Raw genomic sequence first — 23,970 nt, forward strand, 5'->3', positions numbered from 1 at the left:
CCGAATGAATGAACACAAGAGTTTTGCGGGAAATATTAAGGCAATGGATCTAGATATCCTAAGAAGGGGTACATATTTCATGAAGCGATTTCATATCTCAATTCTGAACAATTATATTGTGAGTAAAAATGTGTATATGATCTTGATAATGATCATACTAGCAAGTCTTCTCTCTTTCGATGCTCTGCAAACCAAAAATATAGAGACTTGGTTTTGCAAAATATCAGTCACCCCTGTCTTTTACATTGGTTTTATCCACTTTGGCGCGAAATGTTGAAGCCCCGCCTTCTTCATTATACACTCTCACACACAGACTGCTGCATGCTTTAAGTTGTGTAACTTGCTGTAACGGGTTCTTCAAACAAATATCCCAGGAAAATAGTAGTAAACATTTTACTACATATCTAGTTTGGCAGTTTTTCAATATGAGTTGGTAAGTCCTTCTGTTTGTTTCAAAACTGTATTTGTTGTTGCAAGCAGCTATATAAGGTTAGTAGTAACCCTTTGTCGATGGCTCGTTGCAGAAGCTTCCGTAGGCTGGCGTCCTTTGATTAACCAAATCTAAACTATTCGGTTTCACCAAAATAACGTTTACAGTCAAGATATATTTTAGTTTCTCTAGAAGAATACTTATGATTCGAGGTTTTGAATGTGTCCTTCGCTATCAAATAAGTGTTTTAAAACACGTTTTGTATACAGCAGTATCCTATTTTCCGCCTGTGCCACTGGGCTGCCATTGTAGTCCATTCTACCACATAGTAGTGTAAGGGTAAAAACGATGTAAGGGATCACTCCAATATATTGGTATCACTCCGCAGTGGAGGGAGAGACTCTTTGGGGGGTCCGAGGATTTACTCCCGTGTACACCTGTGTCACGGCTGGGGTCCGCCCATATGTATAGACCCCATGGCCCCGACACACGTTCTTTAATTTTCAGTATGGTTTGAGGTACAAACTTTCTGAAGTGCGCTTGGTAAATCTCTGGTAATTGTAACAGACTTGCGTTGAAGTTACTCACTGGCTGTTTGCAGCTGGCCATATGGCCAGCCCCTCTTGAGGGCTATAATTACAGCGTGCAGTTGATCTGTATCTTCCGCCCATGGTTTGTCGTGCTTGTTTCGTTAGAGTTCATTACGACTCTGTGTGCATCCATTAATATATTGCTGGCCCTTGCTGCCACAAACTGTATTTGCCTTACAAAACAAGCCAATCGGCTAGTTGTGTATGTGTTGTGAATTGCTTTAAGTTCTCTGCTAATTACCCTACAGGGTTTCCTTGTTCTTTCACCTGCAGAATGTAAGAGTATGGTGGTGGGCTGCCACTATGTTGAGACATTAACTTTGGAGCCCCCCCCCCCCCCCCAAAAAAAGAGTCTTTCATTCAAATCCAGACGGACTTGAGAGCCACATATGGGTCCCTCTGCTCTCTTGGCCGCCTTACCAACACGGCCATGCTGTTGCAGCCCTACCTACAAATCATTCAAATCCAGACGGACTTGAGAGCCACATATGGGTCCCTCTGCTCTCTTGGCCGCCTTACCAACACGGCCATGCTGTTGCAGGCCTACCTGCAGACTCTGTTTTTCTGGCTGCAGGAGGGCACATAGGAGCTCCTCCGGGAAGTGATGGAGATGTGTCGCCTGCTTTCTCTGCTCCAGAGGGACAAGGGTGTCGTCCGCAGGATTGCGACATCAGAATGGCTAGGTGGGTTCTACTCCACTTACGTTGTGGTCCCAAAAAGAGACAGAGGATTTCGTCCGATTCTGGACCTCCGCAATCTCAATGGGTACTTGAAGGTACTGAGGTTCCACATGCTGTCCCCAGCCCGCGTGTTGCAGGTCGTGTCCAGGGACCAGTGGTTTGCGTACTACCATTTTCCTGTTCACCCAGGTCATTGGCAGTACCTCTGATTCGCTTACGAATTCATGCTGCTTCCCTTCGGCCTCTCCTTGGCACCCCACACTTTCTCAAAGTGCACGGATGCTGTCCTGGCACTTCTCGAGGATTGTTGATCCTCAATTACCTGGACGATTGGCTGATTGTCCCCTGGCCAGCACCCAGGTCCTGTCAGAGGCGTGCTCCTGACCCACATTGGTGGGCTTCGCTTTACTGTAAACGACAAGAGTCGTCTGACGCCCACCCAGAGGGTGGCCTTCATTGGCATGGAACTGGACTCAGTCCTCATGAGAGCATGCCTGACCACCAGAAGGTTTCGGGCGATCTTATCTTGCCTCGACAACTTTCGGGGCGGGTGGTATCAGCCCTAACCTGCCGACGCCTGTTGGGCTTGCTGATGGCGGCCTCGTTGTTGATTTCCCCTGGGCCTGCTCCATCTCCGGCCTCTTCAACGGTGGTTCAACTCCCACCAGCTGCACCCAAAGCACCACTGCCAGCTGCGGGTGACCGCACAGTGTCTCAGGGCATTGTTGAGGTGGCGCTGTCATTCCTTTCTCTCAGATGGGGTGCAGAAGCTGAGGATGTGCAGCCGGGAGCTGGTCAGCACAGACGCCTCCCAGATTGGCTGGGGGGGGGGGGGGGGGGTGTGACCAAAGGCAGGTCGGCCAGCGGCTGTTGGCTACCCCCTTGGAGCGGCAGGCACATCAATACACTACAGCTCCGAGCTGTACTGCTGGCCCTGCAGTCTTTCCTTCCGCATCTGAAGGTAAGACTTGTCCTGGTGAGAACGGACAACACCACAGTTGTGGCTTACATCAACCATCAAGATGGACTGAGGTCCCACTGCCTCCATATTATGGCATGGGAGCGCCTTCTCTGGGCTCAGGGACGTCTAGTGTCTCTACGAGCAGCGCACCTACCTGGCATACTAAATGTGGCAGCGGATATGCTCTCGAAGGAGGGCCTGCCACCTTGGGACTGTAGCCTACATCCCCAGGTGGTGCAGCTCCTGTGGGACAAGTTCGGGATGGTGCGGGTGGACCAGTTTGCCTCCCAGGATAATGCACACTGCCCCCTGTGGTACTCCATGTCAGGGCCTCTGGGCTTGAATGCTCTGGCTCACGATTGGCCAGGGCTGGAGCTTACGCTTTTCCACTGATCCAGGCTGTGTTGGACAGGACCAGGATGGCAGTGCATTGTCTGCTTCCGGTGGCCCCATACTGGCCCAGACAACCCTGGTTCAGCCTTCTCCTATCCCTGTTGTCCGGGACACCTTGGCAACTTCCCCTGAGACCGGACCTGCTGTCTCAGGTCGGGAACTCTGGCATCCGAGGCCGCACCACCTCAGTCTGTGGGCTTGGCCACTGAACGGCACCAATGGTCCATGTTAGGACTACAGAAGGGTGTAATGAACACCATGCAGAGCGCAAGGGCGCTGGTTACAACCGCGGTATACCGGTTGTTCTGCTCTTGGTGCACAGGTATTGAGGTTGTGCCCAAGTCATGCGGGTGCCGTATGTCCTCCAATACCTGCAGTCTCGCTTGGATGAGGCCTTGGCAGCCTCTACACTGAGAGGGTATTTGGCCGCTATATCTGCCTGCCATGCGGGGTGGATGGACAGGCCAGTGGGGCGCCATCCCTTGGTCTCCAGGTTTATGAAGGGGGTTCATCGTCTGAGACTACGACAGCATACCGCCTGGCTGGCAGGCCAGTGCTGGGATCTGTGGTGGCACATTCAACATGAGGTGTGGCTGCATCCTGGGCTCTACCGAGAGGAGTGCCCCTCGCTAATATCTGTGCTGGGCTTCCTTTTGCACCTTTGCTAGGTACAATCGGGTAAATTTGGCACCTCCCTCTGCGGTTGGTTCAGCGGTCCTGGGCGTCGCCAACCCTTCCAGGGGCTGTGCCAGGACCCCTTCCACATTAACCTCTTACATCTAGACGTTCCGCTAGCGGAACACCTGCTCCAATATCCAATGATAGGCGTGGCGCGAATTACAAATTCCTCAAATACAAAAACTTCAATTTTTCAAACATATGACTATTTCACAGCATTTTAAAGATAAGACTCTCCTTTATCTAACCACACTGTCCGATTTCAAAAAGGCTTTACAACGAAAGCAAAACATTAGATTATGTCAGCAGAGTACCAAGCCAGAAATAATCAAACACCCATTTTTCAAGCTATCATATAATGTCACAAAAACCCAGAAGACAGCTAAATGCAGCACTAACCTTTGATGATCTTCATCAGATGACAACCCTAGGACATTATGTTATACAATACATGCATGTTTTGTTCAATCAAGTTCATATTTATATCAAAAACCAGCTTTTTACATTAGCATGTGACTAGCATTCCCACCGAACACTGCCGGTGAATTTACTAAATTACTCACGATAAACGTTCACAAAAAGCATAACAATTATTTTAAGAATTATAGATACAGAACTCCTCTATGCACTCGATATGTCCGATTTTAAAATAGCTTTTTGGTGAAAGCACATTTTGCAATATTCTCAGTACATAGCCCAGGCATCACGGGCTAGCTATTTAGACACCCGGCAAGTTTAGCACTCACCAATATCAGATTTACTATTATAAAAGATTGATTACCTTTTGTTGTCTTCGTCAGAATGCACTCCCAGGGCTGCTACTTCAATAACAAATGTTGGTTTGGTCCAAAATAATCCATCGTTATATCCGAATAGCGGCGTTTTGTTCGTGCGTCCCAGACACTATCTGAAATGGTAAATCAGGGTCGCGCGCATGGCGCAATTCGTGACAAAAAAAATTCTAAATATTCCATTACCGTACTTCGAAGCATGTCAACCGCTGTTTAAAATCCATTTTATGCCATTTTTCTCGTAAAAAAGCGATAATATTCCGACCGGGAATGTCCATTTAGCTAAACAGAGGAAAGTAAACAAAGCTTTCGGTCGACGCGGGCACGAGCCTGAGTCTCACAGTACTGTAACCAGCCACTACCCAAACGCGCTACTTTTTTTCAGCCAGAGCCTGCAAAGCCACGATTCAGCTTTTTACCGCCTTCTGAGACCCTATGGCAGCCGTAGGAAGTGTCACGGGACAGCTAAGATCCTCACTCTTCAATAAACAGAGACAAGAAGAACGACACCTTGTCAGACAGGCCACTTCCTGCATGAAACCTTGTCAGGTTTTTGCCTGCCAAATGAGTTCTGTTATACACAGACACCATTCAAACAGTTTTAGAAACTTTAGGGTGTTTTCTATCCATATGTAATAAGTATATGCATATTCTAGTTACTGGGTAGGAGTGGTAACCAGATTAAATCGGGTACGTTTTTTATCCAGCCGTGAAAATACTGCCCCCTAGCCATAACAGGTTAACGGTCCAGCGCTGGGACTTTGCCGCTGGCTGGCCAGGTCCCTCTAGCACCGACTAATCTGATACGGATATACCAATATATTGGAGTGATCCGATATAGTGAAACATAACGAAGGTTACGTATGTAACCACGGTTATGTGAGCTATATGGATCAATCTGTAAATCTTCACCTCGGATGTATCCCTCCGCTGCGGAGTGATACCAATATATTGGAGTGATCCATATAATTCACATAACCGTGGTTACATACGTAACAATCGGTCTTCTACATGCGGAAAATGGGAGACCCTGGATAACGTGTTTTTAAATGCTTTTTTTTGTTAGCGAAGGACACATTCAACACGTCGAATCGTAACGTTAGGTATTGTTCCTAGAGATATTGGATATGCCTCTTGTTTGGATACGTTACCTTGGTGAAACCGAATATTTTAGAATTGGTTGATTAACGATGCCTGGCTACCGACGCTTCTGAAACGAGCCGTCTGCAATGGCTAGTTGCGGGACAAAGCAATTGCCCGAGCGTAATGGTAATAACGTTAGTGTGGTGTTTCATAGCTTCAAGGCTAGCTAGCTGAACTGCTAACTTGCTATACAGTTAACACAGGCAAGGTTATGTATCACACTCTTATTCATTGAATATTCACTAACAACAGTGTAAAGGAAGAAACCCGAAGCGTGTCTCCTCATTGTCCGAAGCCTAACGAATCTGAAGAACCGCTGGGTACAGCTATGGAGGAGACTTTGCCTGGAAGTCGTAAGTAAAGTTAGTTTAAAAATGCATTAATTGGCCAGCCCTGGGTAAATAGCATGAAGTAACTATCATTAGAAGTTGCTAGCTGATTGAGAATTCTCCCCTTTATGTAAATTAACCATATCACCACTTGTTCTCAGCAGCTGCAAGTGTGAAAGCTGAAGATGGAGTGTCTGAAGTTGTCATCACAAAAGAGATGGAGGAAGAGGAGATGCAGTTGGTGGAGAAAGGAGAGAAAAAAGAAGAGGAGATTATGAAAAAGGTTTTTGTTCAAATTATTTTTTTGAACATCTTTGAAAACTGTAATGGTCTTGTTCGGCAAGTGTGGATGTTGTTAATGCCCAACATTGACATTCGCTTTTTTTTTACTAGGCTCGAGAAGCTCAGAAGAAGGAAACTCATGACATTCGCTTCAAGAGACTGCAACACTTGCTGGAGAAAAGTAACATATATTCCAAATTTCTTCTTACGAAGATGGAACAGCAGCAGCAGGAGGTAAGTCTAATACCAGTGCAAAGGGTGTGAACATTAGAAGTAGCCCTTGCACAGCATATTGTACAACTACTTATCCTGTTACCGCTCATGTGTGATGGCTGAACAAATGCAAATGACCACAGTAATGTACCTTGGCTCCTTAGCCCTGCTCTTCCCAGTCTTCCTCTGCGGTCATGTTCATGGAGAACTCTGCTGTAGCTATCCCTAATTGCTTTCTTACTCATGTTTGATGGTCAGAAAATGCATGGAAACGTAAAAAAAAAAGGCAGGGGTCAAATCTACCCAAGGAGTGTGAGGAGTCTTTGAAAAGCTGTCTCTAACTGTACGTTTGCCCTGTAAACCCAGGAAATGCTGAAGAAGGAAAGACTGGTAAAGAAGGCAGAGAAGGTGAGTGAGTTTATTTTCTTTGAGTCATTTTTTATGTTTCTGTTACAATTACTGCCTGCAGCTCCTTAATCACTAACCTTATCAACTTTTCTATCACAGGGCATTGGCAAAAAGGCTGGGAGAGGTAGGCAGCACTTGTGTTCCATTACTTTGCATCCATGACAATTGAGTTCCTCTATAGTTGATGTGGAAACAGTTTATAGTGACAATATCCGACTTAAGTTTCTTTGTTTTTTTCAGTTGAAAAAAATAAAAGGGAGCGAGAGGAAGACTATAAAATTGCTGATGTCATGTCTAAAGAGGTAAACGGTGTCTCTCAACATATAAATCAAGGCCTATTTCACTCTGACTTTTTTTTAACATTACTTTTTGGCCCATGTTTTTGTTTTAGGAAATTATGTCCAAGGCCAAGAAACGTAAAGTGGAGGAAGAGGTAAAGGACTTTTGTTTATTCACTGCAAGGGACATTTTTGGACTGATTTACTCTTACAGAGTCAAGAACTTGGAGAGTGTTTAGATGTACCGTACCTCAAATGTCAATAATATATCTCTGTACATGAATAACAGGAGGTCCCTGGGATGAAGAAGCTAGAAGCAGAGGACATTGAAAAGATGAGTGACTCCAATGCTGACATCAAGGGCCGTCTGTCAGAGACTGTGAGAGACAATGCCAAGCATCTACTGGACCCAGACAGGAAGGTGAACGGGCAGGCTGTGACCGCCCAGCAGCCCTTGCTCTTCACTGGGGGAGTCATGAGGTCTTACCAAATAGAGGGTGTGGAGTGGCTCAGGGTGAGTGTGGACTGTTGGTTATGCACATTTTGTTTGTTTGATCATAGATACAGTATTTCATATCATCCTTGGTGTGCTTGTATTTTGTTTTCTCCAGATGTTGTGGGAGAATGGTATCAATGGGATCCTGGCAGATGAGATGGGTCTGGGGAAGACCATCCAGTGCATCGCCCACGTGGCCATGATGCTGGAGAGAAAGGTAATGGGTCCCTTCCTGGTAGTGGCCCCCCTGTCCACTCTGCCCAACTGGATCAATGAGTTCAAGCGCTTCACTCCAGAGGTAAAACATTTTTAAAAACACTCCTCGCTAAAAATAAGTATTCAAGGTATTACAGAAGTTGTGCTATTGATACCATTTTCAAAGGGAGTTCATGTCATGTGTATCACCAATGCCAATTACTGATTGACTTCACTGTTAAATTGTCAATGTTCATCTTGTGTTGTAAGGTGTCAGTGCAGCTGTACCATGGGCCTGCTAAGGATAGGATGGCGTTGTTAAAGCGGATTCGTAAGCCCCAGGGACCTCACAACATGTTCCCTGTGGTGGTCACCTCCTTTGAGATTGCCATGATAGACAGGAAATTTCTGCAGGTAGGCCCCAACTCCCCTACTCATATCTCTATGAAGGCTGTAGAAGTTACATGTGTTACTTTTCTGTACTTAGTATTCTGATGTAGCTGTTGGTTGGAACTTAAGATACTGAGCTCTTATCTATTGAAGGGCATGAGCATAACTTTTCGTGAAAGTAATGCATTGATATCAAAGGTAAATTTGCGTAGAAGTTTGAGTTATGCATGCATACTTCAACTTGTGCCACCTATTTAACCCATTCAGCCCCTCGCTGATGACCCCCCCCCCCCCTGCTTTTCCTCCCCAGCGCTTCCACTGGAAGTACCTGATCGTGGATGAGGGCCACAGGATCAAGAACCTGAACTGCCGACTGGTGAGGGAATTGAAGATGCTGCCCACGGACAACAAGCTGCTCCTGACGGGCACGCCACTGCAGAACAATCTGGCTGAGCTGTGGTCACTGCTCAACTTCCTTCTGCCTGAGGTGTTTGACGACCTCAAGAGGTAGGGGACATGTCTGTTTGTCAATCTCTACTGTTGGATTGGGACTATATGGAATGTATTTTTTTAAATTTTGCCTTGTTAAAAAATCAAGTGTAATTGCCCTTCACCTATATCTGTACAGCTTTGAGTCGTGGTTTGACATCGATACCATTGGTTCGGATGCAAAAAATGTTGTGGCTAACGAACGAGAGCAGAACATCCTGCACATGCTCCACCAGGTAAGCCCTCTGACTGACTAGCTCTGCAATACACTGGAAAAGATAAAATGGTTAAACCAGTAGGTAGTCTATAAACTTTCTTTCATCTGCAGATTCTGACGCCATTCCTGCTGAGAAGACTGAAGGCTGACGTGACGTTGGAGGTGCCGCCCAAAAAGGAGATTGTTGTGTACGCCCCACTCACTGCCAAACAGGAGTCTTTTTACACTGCTGTGGTCAACAAGACCATCGCCAAAGTGCTGGGCCAGGTGAAGGTAAGGCCCTCAGTTCACTGCTACACTGTTATATAGAATGGCAAATGTATGTATTGCCGACTTTTCAGAGGCCAGACTTGGTTTGAAGGAGCTTTCTAACAGACGTGTCCCCTTTGACGTGTCAGGTGGAGGCTCCAGTGGTGCTGACGGCCGACGGCAGGCCTAAGCGCAGGACCAGGAGGCCCGTGGACTACAAAGAGACTGATGGTGACACGCCCTACGACCTGGAGAAATACCTGGAGAGGGTTCAGAAGGAGGCTGAGCAGAGGTCAGAATATCTTCTATGGCAGTGTTCTGTGTGAAGCAAACACTGCGGTGACCATAGAAATGGGATGATTATATTTGAATGCTTGTGCCTTTACTCACTAGGGGGTGCACTGGTCATACCAATGACAGTTGATCAAGTCCATCTTTTCTCCGTTATACGACTTGATGCACACGTGTCCATGAAGACACACTACATGATTGTACCAATTCCATTTTCTTTCTGTGAATGTTAAACATTTTAATGTGTGCTCCCTTTTAAAATAAATTAACTAAAGACTTGAGGTTGATAGTTGCACGTGAGTGAGTTGCCCCAGCAGAGGTCTAACTCGTTGCCTGTCCCGGTCCTCTCCAGCCCCGCCCCGGTTGTGGACGTGCAGATGCCCCTGGACTCCCAAATCAACCTGAAACTGCAGAACATCCTCATGCTGCTGAAGAGGTGCTGTAACCACCCCTACCTCATAGAGTACCCACTGGACCCTGCCACTCAGCAGTTCAAGGTAATGTAGAAATTACATGGCCAATGAATGTTGTGGGTGCGTTCATGACTTCACTCAGCACAGCTAAGTAGAGGCTTTGTCAGAGTGTTTAGGGAGTTAGACTGCCAGTTGGTGTAGCTCATGTAAATACTTGATCTTGTTTCACCCTTTGAATCTCTTTCCATTGCAGATTGATGAGCAACTGGTCCAGACCTCAGGGAAGTTCCTCATTCTAGACAGAATGCTGCCAGAGCTGAAGAAGAGAGGACACAAGGTAAAAGTCCAAATTCAGTTGTTATACTTAATGTCCTCAGTCAAGTGATAGATTTTTGGGGATTAAAAATCAAACTTGACCAGAAATATGTATTGGAAGATGTTTGTGACCACTTCTGACCTGTTGTGTACCTTGTGGACAGGTGCTGATTTTCAGCCAGATGACGTCCATCTTGGATATCCTAATGGACTACTGCTACCTGCGGGGTTACCAGTACAGCCGACTGGATGGGAGCATGGCCTATCCCGACAGAGAAGAGAACGTGAGTAGTGGCATGGTCTACTCCCCACAATGGAATTATCCTTAAAGCAGTAATAAAGCACTTATAATTAGGACTGCACAATTAATATAATTTTGATATTGACATGTGCAATGTTTAAATTGCACATGTCTGCAATATTTTGAAGCTCCTCGCCGCGGTGTTTAACATCCGATTTTATAGTTTGCTACTTGAACCGTCTCTCTCCCGCTGCACGCACACACCAAGCCCCGGCCCGTCACTCAAGGAGCGCAGTTGCTCGCTTTACCCACTTGCTGTTCCTTTTAAGTTCGCTCATGGTCAACAAAACTAAATCGTAAAGACAAAGATGCTGCTTTCCACCTTGTCTTAATATAAATCCACATGCTTTTTATAAGTCTGCTATTACTTTGTGTATAGAACTCTCTGCAAACAGCTAGTTAGTCTTCTCTTAGCAAGTTGGGGCCAAAATAATCGGTGTTAGCTAAAGGCATAGAGCCAGCGCAAACGTAGCTAGCTAATACAGTCTGATACCACTGGTGTGGTTTACCTGGCTACCGAGACTCGGGTCCAGAAACCGATGGGTTGAGCCAGAACACACGTAGGTGAAGCGGCGGTTGTCAATTCGTCATTGGCTTTGATACTCTGATTGGTTAGAGGCGATCCAATCGCTGATGTCTTCCTTTTGTACAATGCTCCTCATCACCACAAACGACTTCAATGATGGCCGAAGTATGTAGCGAAAGACAGAGCAGCGGGAGAATGTAGTGAGTCGTCAGGCTATGGTGCTGTAGGACTAGATCAGCATATTGTTTGTGCAACGGTATGTTGGAGAGGAATAGGCGACGCATGAATGTTACATTTTTCTCTGCCTTTTGATTAATGTAATATCTAGACTGAACAGAAATATAAACGCAACATGTGAAGTGTTTCATGAGCTGAAATAAAAGATCCCAGAAATTGTCCATACGCACAAAAAGCTTATTTCTCTCAAATTGTGTGTACAGACTTGTTTACATCCCTGTTAGTGAGCACTTCTCCTTTGCCAAGATAATCCAAACACCTGACAGGTGTGGCATATCAAGAAGCTGCTTTAACAGTATGATCATTACACAGGTGCCCCTTGTGCTGGGGACAATAAAAGGCCCCTCTAAAATGTGCAGTTGTCACACAACAATGCCACAGATGTCTGACGTTTTGAGGGAGTGTGCAATTGGCATGCTGACTGCAGGAATGTCCACAGAGCTGTTGCCAGAGAATATACTGTTCGGTTCTCTACCATAAGCCCCTTCAAACATCGTTTTAAAGAATTTTGCTGTAGGTCCATCCAGCCTCACAACCGCAGACCATGTGTAACCTTGACAGCCCAGGACCTCATCTGGCATTTTCACCTGCGCGATGGTCTGAGACCAGCCAACCGGACAGCTGATGAAACTGTAGCCTTGCACAACCAAATCATTTATTCACAAAATGTCAGAAACCGTCTCGGGGAAGCTCATCTGCGTGCTCGTCATCCTCACCAGGGTCTTGACCTGTCTGCAGTTCGGCGTTGTAACCATCTTCAGTAGACAATGCTCACCTTCGATGGCCACTGGCATGCTTCAATGGCCACGTGTGCTTTTCACGGATGAATCCCGGTTTCAACTGTATCTTGTGTGGGTGAGCGGTTTGCTGATGTCAATGTTGTGAACAGTGGTGGGGTTATGGTATGGGCAGACAAAAGCTACGAACACAATTGCATTTTATCAATGGCAATTTGAATGTGATGAGATCCTGAGGCCCATTGTTGTGCCATTCATCTGCCGCGTCACCTCATGTTTCAGCATGATAATGCACGGCCCCATGTTGGAAGGATCTGTATACACTTCCTGGAAGCTGTAAATGTCCCAGTTCTTCCATTGCCTGCTTACTCACCAGACATGTCACCCATTCAGCATGTTTGGGATGCTCTGGATTGACGTGTACGACAGTGTGTTCTAGTTCCCGCCAATATCCAGAAACTTCGTACATCCATTGAAGAGGAGAGGGACAACATTCCACAGGCCACAATCAAAACCTGATCAACTCTTTGCTAAGGATGTCGCACTGCATGAGGCAAAAATGGTCACACTGGATATGACTGGTTTTCTGATCCACGCTCTGACCTTTTTTAAGGTATCTGTGACCAACAGATGTGTATCTGTGACCAACAGATGTGTATCTGTGACCAACAGATGTGTATCTGTGACCAACAGATGTGTATCTGTGACCAACAGATGTGTATCTGTGACCAACAGATGTGTATCTGTGACCAACAGATGTGTATCTGTGACCAACAGATGTATATCTGTGTTCCCGGTCATGTGAATTCGATAGATTAGGGCCTAATGAATTCATTTTAATTGACAGATTAAAAAAATAATGTATATGAACTAACGTTTATTTTTGTAGGATGTAATTAGGCCCCCCTGGGAAACACTGACAACACCAACACTTTGGTTCCTGCCCATCACAACCCCTCCCTGTTTTTTTTCACTCGTTGTCATGCTAAACAACACTGTATTCGAGTTGCCCACTATATTCCAACCATCGAGTTACAATAATATTGCAAGTAAATCGCGGTGTTTGCTCAAATGACATTTGCCCATATTGTGCAGCTCTACTTATAATCATGTAGCAGTCTTTCTCTGTCAATATTTCTTGTTGTGAGCTTATTCTTCCTTCCGTATGTAATTATTATTTTATTTTTTTTGCAGATGACCAAGTTCTCTTCTGACCCAGAGGTATTTCTCTTCCTACTGAGCACCAGAGCAGGTGGCCTGGGCATCAACCTGACTGCTGCTGACACGGTCATCATCTTTGACAGTGACTGGGTAGGTGTCGAACTCATGCTCTCAGGTTGAGCTTAACAACTGTTGCTTACTGCTACATGTTTGGTACTGATTTTTCTAGTGCCACACGATAATGAATCAACTCTTCTTCTGTCAGAACCCTCAGGCTGACCTGCAGGCCCAGGACAGATGCCACCGTATCGGGCAGACAAAACCTGTGGTGGTGTACCGACTGGTCACTGCCAACACCATCGACCAGAAGATCCTGGAGAGAGCGTCAGCCAAGAGGAAGCTGGAGAAGATGGTCATTCACAAGAGTGAGTAGAGTACCACGCCTCTCACATCCAGGACACATCAAAACTGTTATTACATTGAGGTAAATGTGAAACCCACCTTAATAGAAGGTGCATGGAAGAGCTGCTAAATATGTCAGAATACAAAACTATTGTGGAGTGTGTGTTCCAGACCTGGATTCAAATGCATCTGTATTTGAGTGTCTGGTATATTCACGGCGCATAAATTGTATTTTTATCAAATATTTACACCGAACAAAAATATAAACGCAACATGTAACGTGTTGGTCCCATGTTTCATGAACTGAAATAAAGTAATGTTATTTTCATCAGCTGCCTCCGAAGTCGTTTTAGAGAATTTGGCAGTATGTCCAAACGGCCTCACAACCACAGACCACTTGTATGGCGTCTTGTGGGCGAGCAATTTTCTGATGTCGACATTGTGAACAGAGTTCTCCATGGTGGGGTTATAGTATGGGCAGGCATACGCTACGGACAACAAACCCAATTCGCATTTTTATCGATGGCAATTTGAACGTGCAAAAATACTGTGACGAGATCCTGAGTCCCATTGTGAGGATTTTTGTATTATCTGTGACCAACAGAAGCATATCTGTATTCCCAGTCATTTGAAATCCATAGATTAGGGCCTTATTTATTTCAACTGATTTCCTCTTATGTAAAATCAATGAAATTGTTGCATTTTGTTTTAAATATTTTTGTTCAGTATATTTTAAATACATTCCTATGCATTTGAAAATAGTATTTGAGATATGGGGTGGCAGGTACCTTAGCGGTTAGAGCGTTGAGTCAGTAGTTCAAATCCCGAGCCGACAAGGTGAAAGCAAGGCACTTATCTGTAATTGCTCCAGGGTCGCTGTCAATAATGGCTGATTTCTGGCCGTGGCCCCGCTCTCCGAGGGTGGGGGTCATAAATTGTACCGTGGCTCCATGGAGAAATTTGTAGAATTACAGGGAATGTACTTAAATGCTAACATGCCTCTATACCGCCAAGATGGGTGGGCCTCTAAAATGTTCTCAAATTCAAATGGCCGACCATGCTCCCTGCCACGCCAACCACCTAAGCCCCTTTTTTGATCAAGGACAAAAAACAACCTTTCCAAGTGTATTTCCAAATACATTTAAATATTCAACTACTTAAATATTCAACTCCTGTCTGGTGTGTTCATTTGAAATTTCAATTCTTGAATTCACCCGTGTGTCAATTTAAGTGACATAATACAAAACATCCCCGTCAGAGAACAGTTTAATTGCATGGGCTGCGTCTCAATCACCTATGTCGGCCTTCCGCATCTGCGGTGGAAGGTGGCCGAGTTACTGCTGCGTTTGCCAGACCGTGAGACATCCTGAAAATCTGTATTTTTTTTCCCCAAACGTCTGAATGGTTTGGCCTACAAACTGTCCTCTCTGGTAAGATGACTCTCACAACCATGATGGTGTTCTCTGTTTTGCTCTACAACCCCCACAAGGACTTGTGTGAAGGTAATCCATACAAATGAATGGAAGTATATGTAGGTGGTTTTGTGCCAACAAAAATTTGGTTTTAAATGCGTCAACAACAAAAAAAACATTTCCTGAGCTTCCTTATCTCCTAGATATAGGACAGACACTTTAAAGCCCTATTCCTTATGATGCATTCATAAATGTTCAATGCGCTTCTATGGGCTATAGTAGTAAAGGCTAAATTCTATATTTTATCAAATAATAGTGTACCTAAAATTCAAAATCAAATTACTAAATGATCCATGGTAGGACCTCAACCATTCCATATGTTTATTAACCTAGTAGAACCCCCCCCCCCACGGTTTAGACTTTGAGACAATGTTACTAATGCACTATCAACTAGATTTCCTGTATAGCTAGGCTGTCTGAACAGTGACATGATCAGCCTGAGGGAATTGTGGGGATGATATAGAATTTTTGGAATTAATGTGAAAATTGAATTGAGGAATTTAATTCTCTGAATTGACTGACCAGACCTTTTTTTTATTAGAAAAATTCAAAGGAGGAAAGGCTGAGCTCAAACAGACCAAGAGCTGCGTCGACGTGTCTGAGCTGATGGATCTTCTCAACACCAGAGATTACGAGAAGTACTTGTTTTTTAGTGTTATTTCCCCCTCTCTTGTTGATCAATTTTCATATTGTATTTTCATTATGAAACTCAGAAATATTTTATATTAGGTTGGTCAGAAGTCTATGGTTATCTGATGACTTGTCTTCCTCAGGGAGGTGAAAAGCACCAAAGGGAAGGTCATTAGTGACAAGGACCTGGAGGCTCTGCTGGACCGCAGTGACCTTCTGGGTGAGTTAAGCTGTGGGTTCTATTCAATTCACAACTGCTGTTATCATGAATGAGATGTTGATCATACCTGCGTCACAATATACTAAAGTTCTCGGTCTTTGTCAGGATGCTTTACCACTGCAGAGCACCAGTGCCTCACCCCGTAACATGGTCACCTGATGAAACCTTGCTTTTGTTTGGCCTCCGTTGTATTGTGTGTAATGTAACCATTTTGTCTCTTTCCAGACAAGGCCAAGAGCAGCTCCAAACAGAAGGTTGGCGTTTTCAAGGTGATCGACGCCAAGGAATCATCGGAGATCAGCTTGACCTAAGTTTGAAAGGCGCAGACGTGATACTCCTAATGGCATAACCTAAAAAAACCTTAAGCTAGAGCTGGATCATAAGGGTCCACTGCTCTGATGTTCGTTGTAGTACTGAACCAACTGAGACGGAAACCAGAGGACTTACTCAACCCATTCTCCTGAAACGACTGTTTTATACTAAAGTTGATGTCGTTTTCTTTACTGCCTATGGTAAATGTTTATCTTTTTGTTGTGGAGTTTGTCAAATGCTGTTGGTTATGGTGGAGACCGACTCCTGTTTTCCAGAAGCTAGTGTTCATATACACTGAGTGTACAAAACTTTAGGAACACTTTCCTAATATTGAGTTGCGCTCAGAACAGCCTCAATTTGTTGGCGCGTGGACTCTACAAGGTGTCAAGCGTTCCACACGGATGCTGGCCCATGTTGAAGCCAATGCTTCCCACAGTTGGCGATTTGGGTGGTGGACCATTTTACTTACACGTGGGAAACTGTTGTGAAACCCAGCAGCGTTGCAATTCTTGACCCTCAAACCAGTGCACCTGGCACCTATTACCATACCCTGTTTAAAGGCAATTAAATCTTGTCTTTCCCATTCACCCTCTGAATGGCACACAAACACAATCCATGTCTCAATGTTTAAAAATAATTTTTAACCTGTCTCCTGCCTTCATCTAAACTGATTGGAGTGGATTTAACAAGTTACATCAATAAGTGGTCATTGCTTTCACCTGCTCAGTCTGTCATGGAAAGAGCATGTTTTGTACACTCAGTGTATAATGAAGTATTTTGAAATCTTAAGACAAATCTCATAACTGCCATTATGCTATTTTTGCTGTGGATTTGGATGCTGGTTGGACCTTTGCCCATTTTAGGTGCGGCGATTAAATCACTTGAAATAATCATTCATAAGCCCCACTTGAATTGGAATCAATTACTTTTCAAAATGCATGCTAAAGTAAATGCTGAACTTAACGGGTTCATTGACACTGTATGTTGGAGCAAAACTCCAAGCACTTTATGCATGCTGAGACCATGTCCTTTTAATTGTTTTGTATGCAACTTGTTTTCTAAAAATAAACAAACACTTGAATGTGTAGTTATAATCATGTGAGTTCTATTTCTTATAGAGGTACATAGTCTGTCTGTAAGCAGCACTGGTGAATGCACCTTTGTCTTTGAAAGGAGTATCCATTTTCACATGTATTAATAAAACTATGTATCATATGTCGTGTTTGGGAAGCAATGTGAGCCACCAAAAGTTCACGTGAACAGTTCACATTGGGGTTATTCAGAGTAAAAAATAATTGGTAGAAAAGGCTCTGGCTCTTATAAGAGTACAGCAAAGTCATTACAAGCACCTGTCATTCAAAGATCAGTAATTGTTATACAGTGTTGAACTCTGTTGCACCTGCACAGTAGGAGCTAGTGAACACACCCTCCATTCTCTCCTAAAGCCTCTGTCGCTGTGCTCCGACCTGCACACGTACTACTGGGGTGTGGTCAGATGACACTAACCTGGCTTGTGCGTTTTTCAACCTCTGCTCTGACTCTCGAGACTCGACCCAAAAAAAATACTAGTACGGTATTTACCTTTTTTTTTTTTTATTCAACAATGGAATTAAGTTGATTCTTCAGTGAGGACTATTTTGTGGTAGGGCAAATCTTGTTTTTAAAAATAAGGTGTTTGTGGTTACTTTTGTACTGTGTATCTATTTTGACAGTGTGTTAACCTAGCCTGACCACTTTACCGGATCATTGTCATATGTGTGCCATAAGTTTTCGGTCTCACTAAACCATGGACCGTCTGAAGTTAGTTCTGCAGTATTTCCAGTCCAACTCCGAGTCCATATCAAATGGAATCTGTATTGTACTGGCCCTGATCAGTGTGAAGCTCTACACCAGCTTTGACTTCAACTGCCCCTGTATTCCACAATACAACAAACTCTACGCACTGGGGGTGATGTTTGTCCCGCCTTTAATATTCTTCTTCCTGGGAATCTTGGTCAATCGACACACAGGGGTCATGATGGAAGAATGGTTGAGGCCCATTGGGAAGAGAAGCAAAAATCCTGCCATTGTCAAGTGAGTTGTCAAGTGCTGCTGTCAAACCACATGTTCCTGTGTTTACGACCACTACCATCACAGCTTTTCGTCCAAAAAACGACGACTACTTCCTGTAATTATTGGGATGTTATTCCTAACCCGCTGCAGGTACATGTTCTCTGCCATGATGCAGAGGGCTTTACTGGCGCCCATGGTGTGGATTCTGGTCACTCTGCTGGATGGGAAGATCTTCATCTGTGCTTTCAGCATGAGTGTAGACCCCAAGCCTTTCTCAGGTAACTATAGCCCGAAACACCTGTCAATCATAACCTTAACTCATAGCCCTGTAACTAACTCTGACTTTCACCCAAACCCTCACCCAGAGTCAAAATAGTCTAGTCTTGTCCACTATCATTTTTTAACTTGGACTCAAACACAAACTTTAGTTGTACTCTATACTTTCACAGGCATGCCCAACATTACTGGCCTGGACCTGATCAAGCTCATGGCCAAGGTGCCCTGCAAGGAGGATATGATCTTCAGGAACAGCACATTTCGTAAAGCTGTTTCACGCTACGTGCGCTGCTACTCCCAAGTGAGTGTACTCCCATTTTTAAATACCTCTGAAACGCATGTCTTTACTTTGCGTATTTGAGTTGATGGGTTTAGTATTCAAAGGGATTTAAAAAAATGTTGTTGTACTACTTAGGTAGGCTGGCTGTTGTTCGTTATTTGTACAGTCAAATCCCATTCCTAAACCGGGGTGTGTCAGAAACAATCACCCTGATGACTGATGTCCTCCACTCTCCATTCGAGAATGCCAATGCTTTGTACTGTATTTCCTGACAGGCGATTGGCTGGTCTATCCTCCTCTTCTTCATTCTCTTGGGTGCGCTGGGCCGTCTCATCAAGCCCTGTTTCGACGACCACGCCACCAACCTCCAGACGCGCTACTGGAGCAACTACCTGGACATCGAGCAGAAGCTCTTCGATGAGACCTGCGTCCTTCACTGCCGCGATTTTGCCCGCAAGTGCGTTGTGCAGTTCTTCGAGGGCATGCGGGAAGACACAGTACTCAGACTGCCTCTCTCACCCGAAGTCAGGTACAGGGGGGAAGAAGACATGGTGGATGAAGAGGAGGAGAGACTCCATGGGATCACCAAGCAGGAACAGATGGATCAACTGCTTCAAACATGGTTCCAGTGTAAGCCTGAGCTGGATGTCACTAGGATGGCCTACAGACCTAGGGTGTGTGTCACCTGGGAGGACCACAATGGACAAACCCTCTACTCAGATGTTTAGATGTGTGTGTGCAATAGTATAAATAGCTATAAGCTACAAACAATACATTCAACATGATTATGTCGAAAATACTATTAGAGAGCGGACATTAGAAATCTTGTTCCTCTGAATATTTGAATATGCTGGGATTTAGACTAGCTAGTTTTGCATAGTTCATTTTACATACTCCATGAATACAAGACATGCAAATTACAGATGGATTGACAAATAGTCCCTAGTGGTGCCTGATTCATCTAATCCCAACAAATAAGTAATTCAGAGGTTACTACTTTGTAATTAGAATTGTACCATATATATATATATATATATTAAAGAATCCCTGGTCATTTCTGTACCATAACATAAAGTGCCAATAAATATTATTATTGTATATTGTAATTTATTATATATGTACTAAAGCAAACATGGTTTTAGTCATTTTCAGCTACAGTGCCTGCAGAAAGTATTCATAGCCCTTGACGTATTCCACGTTTTGTTGTGTTACAGCCTGAATTCAAAATGGATTAAATTGTTCATTTTTTTCTCACCCATCTACACACAATACCCCATAATAACAAAGTGAAAACATGTTTTTAGGATTTTTTATTTTTTTTACTGAAAATGAAATACAGAAATATCTCATTTACATAAGTATTCACACACCTAAGTCAATACATATTAGAATCACCTTTGGCAACGATTACACTGTGAGTTTTTCAGGGTAATTCTTGAAGAGCTTTACACACCTGGATTCTTCAAGCTCCCTAGTCCTTGCCGATGACAAGCATACCCATAACATGATGCAGCCACCACCATGCTTGAAAATATGACGAGTGGTGCTCAGTGATGTGTTGTGTTAGATTTGCCCCAAACATAACACTGTATTGAGGACATAAAGTGAATTTCTTTGCCACATTTTTTGCAGTTTTACTTTAGTGCCTTATTGCAAACAGGATGCATGTTTTTGAATATTTTTTATTATGTACAGGCTTCCTTCTCACTCTGTCATTTCAGTTAGTATTGTGGAGTAACTACAATGTTGTTGATCCATCCTCAGTTTTCTCCCACAGCCATTAAACTCTTTAACTGTTTTAAAGTTTTAAAGCTTCATGGTGAAATTCCTGAGCAGTTTCCTTCCTCTCCGGCAACTGAGTTAGGAAGGACACCTGTATAATGTAGTGGCAGGGTGTATTGATACACATTCCAAAGTGTAATTAATAACTTGCCCTTCTTTGCCAGGCATTGGAAAAACTCTTGTCTTCGTGGTTGAATTAGTGTTTGGTAGTCATTCAAAAATCACGTTAAACACTATTATTGCACAAAGTGAGTCCATGCAGCATATTATGTGACTTGTTAAGCACTTTTTTACTCCTGGACTTATTTAGACATGTCATAACAATGGGCTGAATACTTGACTCAAGACATTTCAGCTTTTCATTTTCATTTCAAAAAACATAATTCATCTTTGACATTATGAGGTATTGTGTGTAGACCAGTGGCACACAGTCTCAATTGAATCCATTTATATTCAGGCTGTGACACAACAAAATGTGGAAAAACTCAATGGGTGTGAATACTTTCTGAAGGCACTGTATATCTATCCTAGACTAGCCAATAGGTGTATTGTCTTTGGTTCAAGCCATGATCATATAGTGCTGGCTCTGAAATAATGAATTGAAACAAAGTCTCATGCAACAAAGACTACTGTGAATGCAGAGACTTCACACTGCATGTATACAGGGTGTGCTGGAAACCCCGTAGTTATTAATGGAAGTTGGATCCTGTGCCGTGGTTTCCCCAATTTCATCTTTATGATATGAAATGATTCCTATAGGAATCAAAGCTTTGAAGTCTCTCAGGATGTTGTATTGTAGCAATGCTTGACTCAAAGCCTTCCTGGTTTGGGGTTTTCTTTTTGTATTTTTAATGCAGTGCAGACATGGCTCCAGAGACCACTGCCACAAGCAAAAAGGCTGAGTCCAAAGCACTTCTAGAATTCTTCATGCTTGATAACAGTGGATCATTTTACAAAACAACTTTTGGTCCAGGGACAAGGCTCTTGCCCCCCTCTCCCCTATTCCATCTTATCTTCTCCCAGGGCAAGTGAGTGATCTGTGTCACATTTCAGTTCAGCTTGTCCCCATCCTAAGTTCGCCCTCTCCTTTTCTGAGCCCTTTTCTGTGGCGCTCTCTTTGTGATCCTGCTTTTTGCCTTAGATAATTACTTTTTGGTTATTTTACCATAACACAAGATTGAGAGACTGAACAATCAATATCATTTGATTGGTGTAATCATGGACATTTAGACTGCATGTGATAGGCTTCTTGACAGGGAGACAGTGTATTTGGAAACTTGTACATGGCGTAAACTAGCTGCTGCTGTGTGCCTCTTGCATTCCTGTGTGTTTTGCACAGGCTTAGCTAACCATGTTGTGTAAATCTGTGGCAAAGATGTCCTGAAGAGCAACGTTTTGTGTGCCCATGTTTTTACAATCACTGATGTTGCTCAATCAAGGAGGCGCATGAAAAAGTTACAAAAAACATAGATAATCTGTTATCCAACGGAAAGAAAAGTACATAAGGAATAAAGTAATTTTACATGGGCTCTGCATTATTTACTGCGGTTCATGGTCTATCGACGCAATGGGAACCCCATTCAACCACAAATTGACCTTTGGTAAGATATCAGAAAATACACAATCCCCCACATCACACCCTGGCCTATATTAATTTCACAGGAGTGAGTCATGCCTGTGTGTGATGAGGATAAAAAAGAAACTGTGAAACAATACTGTAACCCCAGGATGACTTGCCAGTTTTAGACTACAAACCCCACACTAAGGAGCAGCCATTGGGCTGGTAAATATGCTCTTTGTTGAGTCAGCATGTGCAGGCTTTGGGCCCACGTGCTGGGGGTGGAGAGAAATATGGCTGGGTTATCTGTGAGGTTATCAACGAGACTGCTAGCTGTAAACATATGGAAACGACCCATTAACCCATTTCCTCCATTGCATCGCTGCGTCTGTTAGTTTAGCAAAAGGCTCATCAACTCTGTTTTATTTTTGTCCCATAGTGTAGGAAGCTTTGTACTTTATTTTAAAAAGGCCTGTACATGTTCCTATACCCTTTGATACTTTATAGGGCTACTGTTCCTTTGCTTTACTGTTCCAAATAGAACCAAATGTCGTTAACACCAAGTTCCCCACTTTCATCAAAGCCTGATTGTTCATTCCTTTTTACATTGTTATTCTCACTGTACCCTCAACCAAGAGAGCAACATGCAAGAAACGACTTGTCTGGGTTTTTGTTGTGGACACATCAAGGCCATCCCCTCTCATCATAAATCTAGAGGCTAAAGGCAAGCCTCCTCCATCGAGTCAACATCGGTAAGTATAGACTTACACACTGGTTGAGAGTCAAGCAGGCTTGAATTACTGGGGACAGTGTTCATGTTGCGATGTGGTAGTCAAGGTGTGAGCTGTAAATATTATCAGATAGGACTCCCTGACAGTGTCTTACAGTGTGATTCAGGACGGTTGATCTTGGTATACCCTGGTGCAAAGACTCATTACATTTGCTTCTTCAGCTACTGTTTGTGTTTCTCTGTTGCGATATCTACTGATATATATCACGTTGAAGCATTTCTCAAGCTTGTTCACCCACAGGTCATATTGTTATTGTTATCTCACACAAGCAGAACAAAAAAAACCATATTAATCAAAAAGTGTAACAATGCTTAGCTATTAAAGCGTTAAATTGTATAGCTAGGTCAAATTCTTTACGTTGACATACTTTTATGGAGCTGAGGACTTTGGTTTTTATGGGTGTCAAAACATCAATTATTTTCCAGTGTTAACATGATAATGATACATTGCAACTGTCCACATGCTGCATGTGGAAAACACTGCATTCTAAGTACTGCGAAAGACGCAGCACAAGTCCCACACGCCTTAACAATTAATAAAATCATTCTGACATTTGTTCTGATTTATAATCATTATCATGTGTGCATAAACTAATCTCATTAAGGCCAAATGTAGTTCAAAATGCCTTTTAAAGTTCAAGAGGAAAAAGGACTGGATCAGAACTTAAATTGGTTTCAAGAACCTGTTATGGTTTTCACACAGAAACGGCTAGAATTCCAAATCAACACACACTTTTATCAATGGGTTTTGAAGTGTCAGCATTTAAAATAAATGTACAACTTCATTCCAAGCATGGTGTCAAAAAGAAAAAAAGAAACTGGACGTGCATGCTCTTTCATTTCTACTAATGCGGGCACTATTATGACCACAGTTGTTGTTAACATACAATTATTAATCAAACAACATTCAGTATATTGTCTGATTAATATTGACAGGTTTCTGCCTTGATTGACATGTTAGTCATAACTCTTTAGAGATGACTTGCTAGTACCATTATCTTCA

General features: G+C 43.5%; 2 protein-coding genes across 3 annotated transcripts; both read left to right on the plus strand.

Annotated features, from left to right (window-relative positions):
• Nucleotides 1-282: 282 nt before the first annotated feature.
• On the plus strand, nt 283-17,326 carry LOC106606339 (lymphoid-specific helicase). 2 transcript variants are annotated; one of them, XM_014202496.3, is made up of 23 exons: nt 283-433; nt 5,919-6,019; nt 6,157-6,278; nt 6,389-6,511; nt 6,857-6,898; nt 6,998-7,022; nt 7,139-7,200; nt 7,290-7,331; nt 7,466-7,690; nt 7,788-7,970; nt 8,138-8,281; nt 8,568-8,764; nt 8,886-8,982; nt 9,075-9,236; nt 9,362-9,504; nt 9,856-10,000; nt 10,170-10,253; nt 10,396-10,515; nt 13,227-13,343; nt 13,459-13,618; nt 15,609-15,705; nt 15,841-15,917; nt 16,143-17,326. In XM_014202496.3, the coding sequence occupies exons 1-23, from the start codon at nt 426-428 to the stop codon at nt 16,226-16,228; spliced, it is 2,562 nt and encodes an 853-aa protein (XP_014057971.2). In that variant the 5' UTR covers nt 283-425; the 3' UTR covers nt 16,229-17,326. The 2 variants fall into 2 exon arrangements, with proteins under 2 accessions (XP_014057971.2, XP_014057978.2); XM_014202503.3 differs by having other exon boundaries at nt 6,160-6,278.
• A 411-nt stretch (nt 17,327-17,737) lies between these two features.
• On the plus strand, nt 17,738-19,906 carry calhm3 (calcium homeostasis modulator 3). Its single transcript, XM_014206760.3, has 4 exons — nt 17,738-18,302; nt 18,432-18,559; nt 18,731-18,858; nt 19,113-19,906. The coding sequence occupies exons 1-4, from the start codon at nt 18,016-18,018 to the stop codon at nt 19,563-19,565; spliced, it is 996 nt and encodes a 331-aa protein (XP_014062235.1). The 5' UTR covers nt 17,738-18,015; the 3' UTR covers nt 19,566-19,906.
• Nucleotides 19,907-23,970: the final 4,064 nt, after the last annotated feature.

The sequence above is a fragment of the Salmo salar genome, chromosome 01 (assembly GCF_965601325.2).
Source record: "Salmo salar chromosome 01, fSalSal1, whole genome shotgun sequence".
NCBI classification, from domain to species: domain Eukaryota; kingdom Metazoa; phylum Chordata; class Actinopteri; order Salmoniformes; family Salmonidae; genus Salmo; species Salmo salar.